Below are 13,070 nucleotides of genomic sequence, written 5' to 3'. Positions count from 1 at the left end.
GCTGAAATGCTCCATGTCCCTCCCTAAAGCCCATTAAAACTGGGGGCTCGATACAGATACCTGTTCTGGAAAATAATAACAATAAATCACTTGTGCAGGTTTCTCATCGGGTGGCTGTGTTTTTCCCCAGTCACCCATTAATTAAAATACCTGTGACATAATTGACTCGCAGTAAATACTAATTACCAAGATCCATCAAAGCAGTTGTGCTGCTCCTGACTGCACAGCAACCTACTTCTGCCTTTGCCTGCTCATGTTGAGCAACAGACTCGAGGTGTTTTTTCAAAGAACTTGTCAATTAACTTTTTATTCATCGGATAAACTTATTCCATAAGCAAACCTGAGCCAGGGCTGGGGAAGGAAAACCATCACCAAGTCAAATCTGACCCCCAGCTCACTTGCTGGGAAAACCAAAGGTAGCATCTCAAATTGCCCCATCGTATTTCATTAAGGCATTTGCATGGTCATAAATTTATTACTCTGAGGAGCTGGAGACTGACAGCAGAGCTCAGCAAGGGCTGCTCCAATTGAAGTGCTGCCACTGATCAACAGGTAATAGCTCAGCTCCTAAACAAGGTCATTCACATCTCCTGCACCGCTGGAATTTCGGAGCGCAGCGAGTGCCCTCAAAACAAAGCACAAGGCTCCAGTCTCTCAACAATTTCGGAAATATTTTAGCAATTCTCCTGCAGGCAAGAAAACAAATCCAGTTACTGCAGCAGGTGTCTTCCTACAAGTTCTCTCCTAAGCATATTTTTGCCCAAACCAGGGTCCCCCTTTCCCCGGCATGGACGGCGACACACAGTTGCAGCACACTTCTCTCTGCCCTGTGCCTCTCACACAGAAAACTCTGCTGCCCCTCTGATGAGCCAGTCCTGCTTAGGCTGCAAAAAACCCTTTTTAGGTTGGGCGTGAAATTTCACTTTTGATGAAGAACTGGGAGCAGGGGCCAGCCCCCGAGCCCTGCACGTAGGCACAGCCCTCCAGCCCGCTGACATTTCTGCACAGGCTCCAGAGGAAGGACAGGAACAATGAGGCTACAGAATACTTCACATACCACCAAGGGCAACTGGATGCCAAAATTAACCATTGAGAGCTTAGTCTGCATAAACCTCTCATGCAATGGAGGTTCCAGAGCTGACCTGAGTGCTCAGCTGGGAGCCAGCACCCTGCTCTGAGGGTGCCAGAGCACCCAGACGTGCCACTGGCTGTGCCAATGTCACCGTGCTCCTCGGGGGCTGGAGGCGCAGGGTGATGCTCCTCTGAGTGTCTCCCAGAGAGGAAGGAATGAGTAATTTCATTCCACAACCCTTAGAAATATCAGTCACTGGTCTCTGTACTTATATGAAGCACCTGACGCCGTTCTCTGAGTTAAAAAAACAATAAAATCCTCCACTGAAGAAAAATGAGCTGGTTCAGAGACAGGACTGACACACGAGTTTCCACTTCTCGCCTCTGGACAGACGCCTCGTGCTTTTAAGTTGCTTTTCTGTCTGGAAAGCAAACACTGCTGAAGCTTTATGTCTCCATGTGGTGGATTAAGTCACATTTCCAGTGAATTTGGGGACATTGTGATGTCAGAAACAGCTTGACCTTCTAGAGATGGGCACCATGTAGTTGAATGCTCAGAGAGTTCAGGATGAGTGGGCAGGAGGTGAGGAGACAGGGCAGACGTGGTAACCACATTAACCAAAAATCATTTTCTAAATTTTCTGCAGTTTTTTTGTCAGTCAACCAAGAACCCATATTCAGTCAGTGAGGACTGCAGATTGTTTACAGTGTTCATAGTAAACAGCTGAAATCAAACCAGATTTTGAGACTATATCCCGTTTGACCTCAAAAAAGGACACTCGAGGGACCTGGAACAAAGAGCACCCTATGTTTAAAAGGAGACATTCATTTGTTCATAATGTCAAACCAGCAACCCAACCACACGCAAAACATGGATAGGGACAAAAATAACAATTTACATTTGGCTGCTCAAACCCACAGCAAACCCAAGCTCTCTCCCTGGTCCCCACGCACCGCTACGCAAACAAAGTGAATTATCAAACCATTTCCAGTAACAGATGAATCAAAGACACTTACGGCACAGCTTGGCCACTGAAGGAGCTCTCAGCCCTTTTACTGGCAGTTTGGATAAACAGGTGGTACAGCCCTCCCAGGTGCTGACCCGGGATCCCTGCAGAGCCCAGACCAACCAGGGACAGGAGAGACACGTGGCCAACACTCCCTGACTGCGGCCATTTAGAGAAACCACCATTCTTTCAGCTAAGGTCTCTGTAATACTGACAGCTGCATGGCACAGTTAAAGCCTTGGAAAGTTTTGAAAGCATCACAGAAGCAACTTAGGACAACAAAAACTTGCAGTTCACAACAACACAGTGCTGTAACTCCGGTTCCTTGAGGCACTGGCTGTGTTCAGCTTTACCCTGAGTGTTTGGCATCCAGACAACCATGGCTGTCAGTCTCCTTCCCTTTCTGCAGATCAGCACCACAGTTTAAAGTCTAGGTCATGCAGGTGTTAGGACACAACCAAAAAAAAAGATAAAAAAGACTCAGCACAGGCTCATTTCCCCCAGTGCCCAGCAAGGGACACAGTGACAGCGGCTGCACTGTTCATACACACCTCACACACCATCTCTGCAGCACATCCAGCATTCCCAAGAAGCCCCCCTGCCATAAGAGGGACAGACACTGTGCTGAGGGCCCTGCAGGGGAGGTTTTACCCAGCAGGTGAGCCCCAGCTGAGCCGAGCAGACCAGCCCACGCTGCCGTCAACTTTCTCTCCACGACACGAGGACACGAGATCCTTCAGTGCTGGAGATGTAAGGACTGCAAGGAAACCTTCCCAAAATGGGCTCCTGTTTCCTCCCTGCAAATTGCTTCCGCTGTTAGAACAAAGTCCTAATGGCTCCTCAGGAAACTCTGAATACAAAAAGCTGAGACTTGAGTTTCCCCCCTCTGCTCTCGCACCGAGGGCAGTGCCCGAAACTCCTCAACACCGGGTAGAGGGGCACGATCTCCTGGCTCTGCTCTGGAGAAACCTCAGCTATTACAGAGCTGGCTGCTCCCAGCTATCAACAAGGAGAAAATGCTGGGCAGCAACATGGAAATTAGCCATGCTAATGAGCTGAATTTACTACAGCAGAAAATCTTTCAGAAGGCAATTAGGTTTTCACTTCGACTCATGCAGAAGGCTATTTTTGTAACCAAAGAATTCATTCCAAGTTTGTATATGAGCTTGCACATAGTTCTGGATTTAAAAAAAGATGAGCCCATCTCTGCCAAATTCAACAGAAGAGGGAGAAAAAGTAAAAGGGGGTTTATACTTTTCTGTGGTGATCCACACACAGGTGAACTCCAGCACACATGCAGGTGATTTCGTGCACACTGGAAGGGGAATTTCACAAGCCACTGGAACTGTTCAGTGTGCCCAGCACCATGATTCATGTTTGAATAAACCACTGCAAGACTCAGCAGGAGAAAGTCAGTTCTTCACCGGGCAATCCACACTTGCCCAACATCAGCTGCCACTTGCTTCCCCTTTGGCTGTCACCTCCTTGGGGAGAAATCCAAAGGACATGGGCAATGTTGAGAAGAAGCCATGACAACCATCCACAGAGGTACTGAGGAACTGGTAGCAGATAACAGTTACTGGAAACCAGCACTTTTCAGCTCTTATTTTCCTTAATTTGGGGCTTCCCTTGCTTCACTAAAAGCTTTGTCTTTTACTACAACTCAGCTTCTCCTCCAGCAAAGTGAGAAGTGAAATCAAAAGTGAATCCTCTGCAATGACTGAAGAGGACAGGGGGAGAGTTCCCACATAGCTGACAGAGGGTGACTGTCCTCACTCCCTTGTCTGAACCCAGCTCACCTCAAGCACATGGATTTTCCCTCTTTTCAGAGGCTCACATTGGCAAAACCAGGACAGAATCTTGCAAAATTTTGACTCTGTCACCCAGCACAAAATTCCAGCATGTAAGTAAATTCCTATCTCTACAAGTTTTATTATTGGTCACCAAACAAATTAATAAATCAGTCAGCAGTTCTTGCAGTTGTGCTGCACAGACACTTTTTTTCCTTTCAAGAACAGCTCCTGTGGTCAAGAAAGCTCAGCCAAAAGACTCTTAGACAATGGTGTTTGGAAGGGATGTAACTGATGCTTGCTAAGATAACACCAGATATCAAAGAGAAAAGACAAGACATGGTTTTGAGCACAAAACACTCCAGAACCACACGACTGCCTGTTTCTTTGAAAGCTACCAACACACACCAACAGTTCCACTATGATCAATGAGGTTCATATAACTTGCTGGGAAGCAAAGTATTCAGCAACACTAAAATCCAACTGGATAACTATTTCCAACACCTTTAATCCCAAAGTCAGCACAAAGGAGGAGCAGCACCACCTGTCAGTGAAACCCAAAGAAGAAACAGAGGTTATGGGGATTATTTTTCCATCAAGTTGCTCTCATTTATTCCTTTACTCCTCTTGTCAATGGAAAGTTTGCAGGCTGAAGGGCACCTCTCAGCTGAAATAGGAGAGTGTGGCAGCTATTTTCAGTTTACTGTAGTTGACCAAGTGCATTATCTGATTAAAGAATGCAATAAATGTACTTACCAAATATTTCCCCTCCACTGGCATACTCTGTCACCAGATAAATCATCCTCTCCGTCTCCATAACCTGCACACAAGGACAGAGAAGTGACACATAAGGAGACTGCTGAGTGCAGCAGGAAATGGATCTAACCCAACTTTATTCTTCCTCTCACACACGTAGCTGCTTTCATCACATCCAAACTGCGACCTTCCCCTTGCTTTACAGAACCACGTGAAGGAATGGACTGGAATTGGGGAAAGCAAGAATGAAACAGCAGGTTTCAAACACTAAATCTGTAACTGCGCACAACACTTCACCTGCACCTTCCTCCTCCTCCATTTGTCTTCCCTTTAGCATTTGCTCCCTGGTCTTGTTGTGTTCCAGCAGCCTGGGAGACTCCTCAGGGCTGCTACCACCAAACCAGTTCACCTGTCTGGTTGCTCAGGCCACTGCAGGCACTAAAACAACCATCACAGTCTTGCCAAAGGGGGGAACATTCACTGAATCTGTGACTTCCCAATGAGTCAAGAGCTGTTAGAATTGAACCAGAGCTCAGGCTTTGCTGGAGGGAGTCCCCCCCCTGCAGTCAGGTAACACCCTGCTTTTAGCGGCTTTTAACACATTTTTCAGAGTCTGTTAGTACATTTGGGGTGCTTTCCAAAACTTGATACAATTTATTTAGCAGCTCTGTCAATGGAAAAACACCTGGTGTTTCAGTTCAGGACCACACTGTAGCACCTCCCGTGCCAGGCCCAGCAGGGTAATTTCGGTACTCCAGGGTGTTTGGAAACATTTTGACTTTGTTTTGGTTGTTCTCTGCTTCAAAGAAAAGTGAAAGTTCCCCTTCTGACATGAAATGGACTGTTATCCCCACAGAGAAGGCAAGCACTGGGAGCCCAGCACCGCCTGCTCTTCCTGAGAATTAGGGTTGAACACGTAAACTTCATTTTTTCCAAAATCTGAGCCTGATCCAGACAAGTGCAGCTGCTTCAACAGCTGGATCCCCCTTATTCTGGATGTTAAAACATGAGTATAGCAAAGATGAACCTCAGTTCTGCTCCACTGTCACAGGACAGGATATACAGCTCCCACTTAATGATCCTACTTGTCCGGAAAACTCTTAGGTAGATTTTTAAGCACATTTCTGTTTCCAGACAGAATCTCTCATATTATACACAACTGTCATTATAGACAACTCTTCTTTTTCACTTACATCTTTTAAGTCTTACAAGCTCAAGAAAACACGATTTTTCAACTCAACATTCCTGATGCAAAGATGTGACAGGGTCTGAATTCCCAACTCCAAGCTTCAGTAGTTTTTATCTAAAAATAAATGCCAGTGGAAGTACCAAGAAAGATATGCCAGATGAAAGAGACTCCACAGCAGGGACTCTTCTCTCACCTTACCAAAGCCAAGCCACAAGTGTCACCTGTTCAGTATCACATCAAAACCTTTAGATGGAATAAAACAGGCTGAAAAAGGTTTTTTGGCTAAAAAAAAAATTAAAAAAAAAGGTTTGAGGCATCAGTTTGCAAAGCAGCATTCCCTGAGTACCTTCAAAAACACTGCAGTTCTGCAGGGCCTGCTGTGAGCATCTCACATGTGGTTTGGCCAAGGCAGCTAAACATTAACCTGTCACTTCTGCTCAGTTTTAACTCTTTGGAGTCCAAATAAATACTCATGTCCCTCAGGCACAGATGAGAAGCAGACCCCTCTATTCCTCTGCTCGTGTGATGCCTGTTGCACCTTCCTCACTGTTCTATTGGATGGTGCAGCAGGAGGGGCATCACCAGATACCTGCATAAAGGGCAGCACATGGATCCTGCCTCTGGGGCGTTTGTTTGCAGACAAGAAACGTCAAACAAGCTGCACAAAAAGTCTGCAAACAATATTCCCAAGCGGGTCTGCAGCCAGCATTGATCCCCTTCCAGGAAAGGGCTGAGCACACCAGCAGGTCCTGGGGGCCACAGGGAGCTGGGCAGGGAGAGGACAGCAGGGCAGCTCAGTCCTGCTCCAGGGTGAGATTTACTCCCTCCCTTAAACTGAGAAAGGGAACCCGCATCCGGTTTCCACTGGGAAACTGAGAAGCACACAATGGCCATAAACAAGTGGCAAGAGGCCAGCCCACAGCGGAAGCACCATGTCCCAGAAAAGAGAAGGATTAGCCACACTTTCCCCCTGCCCCTCCAATCCAAGTACTCCAAGACCTTGAAAACATAAAGGACTTTCCCAGTTTCAGGCAGGAGGAAAGGAGGGATAACACTGGAGAAAGTGCTACTACAGAGTGTAAAGCTCTAGGGCCAAGGGATGGAAAGCTCCTACCTGGATGGAGTGCTCCTACCTGGTACAACCTGATGATATGTGGGTGGCAAAGCATCTTCATGATCTGGACTTCTCTAAATATCTTCTTCAGGTTCTCTTCATCCAGCTGAGTCTTATCAATGATCTTTATTGCAACCTACCAGAGGGGAAACAAAAGAGAAGTTACTGACCCAGCTGCATCATCCACACACCAGCTCACTGCACCAGGGCTGAAAAAAACCCAAGCAGGGATGGAAATGGGGGGTGGTGTCAGGCTTCTAACAATTGAGGTATTTATTTATCTGTTTGAAACCAGAAGTGCTCTGTAACGCTACACTAGGGGAGTTTAAACAAGCCTAAGTGCTTCCAGTCAGCTGCTCTCCAGCCTCCAACACTTCCTTGCTTCTTTTCCCTCCACCTTCCCAGAGCTGGCAGCTCCCAGTTCCTTTGGGCATCAGAATCCAAATGGGGAGACACTTCTGTGCTAAGCACTATCTCACCACTCTAAGCAAGCACCTCGTTTCATCCACAGGCACACAGTAAGGGAGGGAATCTTTTCTGGAATGATGGGACGAGCAGGGGAGAAAAGGCAGAGTGAAACCTTCTGGAGCAAACAGTTGAGAGAAAAAGCTACTCTGCCTGGCAGAGGAACATCTGCCCTGCTGCTTCTAAATCAAATTTCAGCCTTAAGTATCTTCCTCCCCACCATGAAACACCCGTGCAGGCGAGCAGCCCCAGCCTGCCAGCCGAGTGCGGGATTTGTGGGATGAATTACCATCCCCCAGCAGGTTTTCTTGCTCAGAGATGGCTCTCCCTGGGAAAAGAACCGCTTTTACAAATCTCCTGGTTGCTTTGCTCGAGCCTAATTTACACATGTCCTGCCCAGGAAGGCTGCAGGATCATGCAAAGGCCTGGGGAAGGGCATGCAAAGCAGCACCGCCGTGAAAACCGCTGAGGATGCACAGCCAGGAAGATCCAACACAGGAGCCCAAAGCCCAAATACAGAAATGCCCAAATTGTACCAGGACAAGTGCTCCGTGCACAGCAACATGCCAGGACCGTGGGCACAAACCCACAGGGGCACACAGCCCAAACACACGTCCCTCTCCTAGTGCCAAGCCCAAGTGCAGGGCTAAAGGGCTCTCACAGGCACGGTGCTACTTGGAGAAAAACCACCAAAGGACCTTTAGATACTTTAAGGGAATCTTTATTTAAGGGAACAATCTGAAGCACATGAAAATTAAGCCCCACATTTTATGATCAAATCCCTGCCAGGGCAACAACCGCCCTGCATGTGAGCAGAACTCCAGCAGAATCCCGAAAAGGCACCCAAGCACAATAAGCTGTTTCTTTCATTTGAAACCTTCGATTCAGAGCGCAGGAACGGCTCCAGGAGCCTTCCAAGTCACTGAGCATGCTTCCTTACAGCGGGAGCGGGAGCTGGACGGCGGCCAGGTCTGGCACTCGGCGCTGGGAGCTGCTGGCAGGAGCGGGGCTGGAGCCGAGGCACAAGGTGAAACGGCAGCCCCGGCCCCGCGGGGGCTGCCAGGCACTAAAGGGGCTGTGATTAACGGGGCTGTGATTAACGGGGCTGTGATTAACGGGGCTGTGATTAACGGGGTGCTGAGCCGGGCCCCGCTGGCAGAGCTCAGCGCGTGGCTCCTCGGCCGCGGGGTCGGCGGAGCTGCGCTGCAACAGCTCCAAGGACAACGCTCAGGAGTGGGCTGGAAAAGTTAAAAGAGAGCCGGGGGGGATTGGGAAGCACTCCCCACACGCTTTTCACCAAGGATTTTCCTGCAAGAACGGGCTTTTGTGAAGTTTAAACATAAATATACATAAAAGCTAAGAGACATTGCCACGAAGAGCGAAGCCAAGATGTCTACCCGGAGACATGAGTCATTTTCAGGCCCAAATACGCAAATGAAAATCCACAGATCTGGAGTATTCCTAAGCTCCTTACTCATTTCCCACCTCTATATTTGCTCTAAGGAAATCTCATTTCCCAGCTGAATTATATGGCTTGAGTTGACACTCTCGGCCAAGTTCAAGGTATGCAGAGCACCCGATCGCACCCAACTTGGTCAGTAGGGCCAGACACAACACAGCTGAACTACTCTGGTTTTCTCTGATAACAGGGGTAGGGAGAACCAGGCTGTCACCTCTGCTGTCACCTCCCCTGTCACCTCCTCACGCTGCGGGATCTCCACGTGGTGTGCTGAAAACTCCACACCCACAAGACACACAGTACCTGGATCAGCAGCAAAGGAACACAAACAGCAGCCAGGAGATGTTCTTGTGAAGGATCTTATCCCAAGTTCAGCCAAGCAAACCCAAACCCATCCTCAGAAGTTACACGGAGGAGAGACCTGGTGTTTCCAAAGGGGTTTCTTCCAAATGTTTTCATTCCATCCAAATGCCTCTGGCAACTGATGTAACGTAAAAGGCAAAAGTCTCCTGAAAAATCCTGGGGAAACCACCTTGTGCTCCCGTTTCAGGAAGTGCAGAGCTTCCTCACGGCCGTTTGAGGGTGGAAGTAGGAAATCCCCTCCGTGCTCCGTGGAAGGGAAAGGAAAGGCAGGGAATTTCAGGGCTGGGGAGCCGTGTTCCACCCGGGGCGCTGCAGAGGAGCTGCAGTTGGTTTGTTCCAGAGGTTTGCTTTGGATTCCTTTGGAGAATTGCTTTTTTTCCAGAGGGAAGGAGTGGTTTAAAGGCTTTCCAGAACAGACCAAGTTGGTTTCTCCATTCCTGCTTTTCTCAGCTGGCAAATGTTCTCCCTTCCCTCGAAAGATGATTTGAAATTTCAACAGAAAAGAGACTGGCTGAAGTCCTTGGGTCGGACCAGCCAGACCGACTCCATCTAAAACTCAGTCACAGGGAACAGCCACAATGGATCCAGCCCTTTATTTATTTATTTATTGGAGATCATATATTGGGGAAAAACAATCAAACAAAAGGATCTTTAATATCTTCAAGGGGACAATCTGAAGCACATGAAAATTAGCCTTCATATTTTATGAAAAAATCCTTGCCTTGCCTCCAAATATAAAAAATATTTATTTAGTAAGGAAAGTGCCTGCTTTCCTTCCTCTGGGAAAGTCCTCCCTGTCTGGGCCTCCTGACCAGGAAAGAGCCCTATGACTGCACAAAGTCCTCATCCTCCCAGCCATCCTTACAGGTCACAATTTGGCAAGTTTTGGTTGCAGTTCTTCCTGCTGCCGCCAGTCACTAAACCACCTCACCCCAGGACCAAGCATCAAGCACACAAACACTCCAACCAAAGGAACACAAGCATTTATGGTCCCACTAGAAGCAGTGTTCTGTATTTATTCAAAAAGAATCAGTTTCAGGTAGTTGAAATACTAAAATAAACCCCAAACCCAAAAATCAAGTGCATTCCCTCATGCTTACAAACATCACATAACACAGAGAGCGAGCAAGACTAAACATCATTAAATAAAGCACAAATCCAGCTACAAGTAGAAGTGGAAGAAAACCATGATCTAAATTCTTAAACAATGAAATACTCTAAAAAAGGAGTCTGAGAAATTAACTATTCTTTTATCAGAAGTTAATGAAGCTTACAGGCAGGAGGATAAATGCCAAGCCTGGAGCATGCATGCTGCTACCAATTAACAAAATGTTCCCTCCACTTCTAAACAGCTCATTTATTCCTTCTTGGATCCAACTAAAACTTACACTAGTAATTTGAGGAAAGAATTGTTATTTGGAAGGAATGACAAGTTGCTAAAAACAATTGGTAGAGGGCAGGTAAGGTGTTCAAACTGACACCTGCAGGTTGCTGTGGAGGCCCCGCTCTTTGGAGCCAGGTGGCTTTTGTCCATTGTTTTTCCAGATTTTTCTTCTCCTGGTGCACTTCAGCTGAACACTGCTCCGTATTTTTGTGATCCTAAAGCTGTGCTGAGTATGTGTGCACGCCAGGCAAAAGCCTTGTGAGATGGAGTGGGAATTTCAACCCCATGAAAGCAAAAGTGGTGGTTGGGAAAAGGAAGGAGAGGTACCAAAACTCCAGAAGGCCAAAAGGGAGCACGGAGTTCTCCCTGATATCAGCATGTCCCACTGCATCCCATGGGAAGTCAGGAGGGACAGAAGGTACACTTCAGGCCAAAACAGCAAGTTGCCTTCAGTGCACCCAAAATGCTCAGAGATGTGAACTCAGGCTGCCCCTCTGCCCTGAGCACTGACCATTTCCTTCAGCCCAGTGAGTGGAGTTTTGGCAATTCCTGCTCTCAGACACACAGGGTTCTCCTAAAATTCCCAAAGTATAACTACAAACATTATAAATTCCTAAATTGCCTCAAGATACCAGATTTTCCAGTCTGGCAGCCACCAGAGCTAAAGATCATGCCAAGGTGAGGAGCTCCTAAACGAAGCACAAGGTTTGGAATTGGAGAGAAAACCAACTTGCAGGAGTTAATATTTATGATGTTTCTCAGTTGAGTGTGGTTAATAATCTGACAGACTTCCTTGAAACTATACTGCCCTGCCAACAAGAAGGGAAATGAACTGCTGGGTGCCCAGGCAGATGGGCAGGAGGAGGCCAGGGTGGCACAGGGGCATGGAGAGGACAGGCACCCTGCTCTGAGCTGCTCCAGCCCCTTGGAAGGCTCTGACAGGGAAAGAGGTGGAAGCACAGTCTGTTTTCAGTGGAAATGAGCCATGGAACAGTGCATGCTTCCTTTTTCTTCTGTGCTGTGAACAAAGGAACAAGCTCGAGATCCTGGCCTGGGCAAACATCTACTCCTTCATGCCATGCATCTGCATAGATCTAATTATAACTGTAATTCAGCTATAATTAAACTTTCCTGCATGAATGATCATTCCATAAAGAAGGAACCTTTTCCATTGCAGTTCAGCTGTTTCTGTAGCAGTGACAATCACAAAACCCCACTTCTTTCAGGAGGAGCCCATGTGCCCTGTCTGAGCAGTGACTGCTAAAGTGGAATTGTGGCAGTGGCATTCCCTAAGTCAGCACGGATCTCCTCCATGGGACGGGAGCCAACAGATGGCACCGGCAAACTGACTGCACTGAGAAACTCAGCATGTTCATTTGGGAGCAAGACATCTCCTAGAACTGTTCTGAGGAGTCCTCCCGCTCCACATTCCTCTCGGGAAGCCCTCAGTAAACACTCACTGGATGTCTTCTGCTGTGGATGGACGTGTCCCTGCAGCTCAGTTCCCATGTCACTCTGAGGACACGTGGCAGAGCACAGCCCCACGAGGAGCTGTCACCACAGAGGGTCCTTGGACTGATAAATGGATAAGCCTGGAAAAGGCTCAGCCCCCTGAATTCCTCTACATTTGCAGTTATGTCAGCTGAGGAGCCCTCTCCTCTCCGTCCACCACAGCTACAGCCTTCCTGGGCTGACAGCGTGAGCTGTCACAGGGGCTGACAGGGAACAACTTCCCTTCCCAGTTGCTCCTGCCTGCCAGAAACATTTGGGAAGTTCAGGAACATGGCCTGTTTGGATTAAGCAGCTGCTGGAGGGGTAAAAATCACTCCCATAAGCAGATACTGAAGCCGCACAGGACCTTCAGGAGAACTCCAGAAGCAGAGAGCAGAACTACGACACTGAAGGGGGGAAAAAAGAGGGATAAGGAACTATATACTGGAGATGATATGCAGATTAGTAGAGGCACTTAGCTGGCATATGGACACACGGCTGTGATAAAAACACAGTGTGAACTCCAGGCTCCTGCGGGTCGTGCCCCTTTTCGGGAGCTCAGTGGATGGATGTCACCCCACAGCAACGCCGCGGTTCCGTACGGACAGTCGCTTGGCAGAGGCACATGTTTTTCAGGCAAGCTGTCAGCACAAGCCTGCTGGTGTGTTTGGGGTCACTAAAAGTGAGCTCTCTACATGCAAATAGGCAATTTGTACAATTTTCAGTCGTAAGAAAGCGCTCGGCAAAAAGGAGGCCCTGACACTGCAGACACCCAGACTGCTCCTGGCAAGCTCATGGGCAGAACAGGGGCACCTCCTCCTCAGAATTAACTAACCAGCAGGACCCACCTAACTAAAAGTGATACAGCAAATAAAACTAGGCCACTCTGCAGCAAAATCAGTGGCTTTTGGAGGTGGCACAAATGCAAATATTGGCAGCAGCTGAAAGCAGGAAACTGTGGACGAAGATGTGCACAGAGAA

The 13,070-nt window shown here is 47.9% G+C and overlaps 1 protein-coding gene across 4 annotated transcripts in view; it reads right to left on the bottom strand.

The window, feature by feature from the left end:
- Positions 1–13,070, bottom strand: part of SIK3 (SIK family kinase 3) — a 72,751-nt gene that overhangs the window by 28,779 nt on the left and 30,902 nt on the right. For all 4 annotated transcript variants that reach the window (XM_027739252.2, XM_027739253.2, XM_027739255.2 and 1 more), the window contains exons 2-3: positions 6,947–7,063; positions 4,625–4,688 (exon numbers count right to left, since the gene is read on the bottom strand). In XM_027739252.2, coding sequence (XP_027595053.1) covers positions 4,625–4,688; positions 6,947–6,988 — 106 coding nt within the window. In that variant the 5' untranslated portion in view covers positions 6,989–7,063. The remainder of the gene's footprint in view (positions 1–4,624; positions 4,689–6,946; positions 7,064–13,070) is intronic.

Source organism: Pipra filicauda, unplaced genomic scaffold (genome assembly GCF_003945595.2).
Source record: "Pipra filicauda isolate LSUMZ 115617 unplaced genomic scaffold, ASM394559v2 scaffold666_size289731_pilon, whole genome shotgun sequence".
Lineage (NCBI taxonomy): Eukaryota > Metazoa > Chordata > Aves > Passeriformes > Pipridae > Pipra > Pipra filicauda.
Note: the sequence above shows the minus strand (reverse complement) of the source record. Positions and strands in the feature narration are given on the sequence as shown.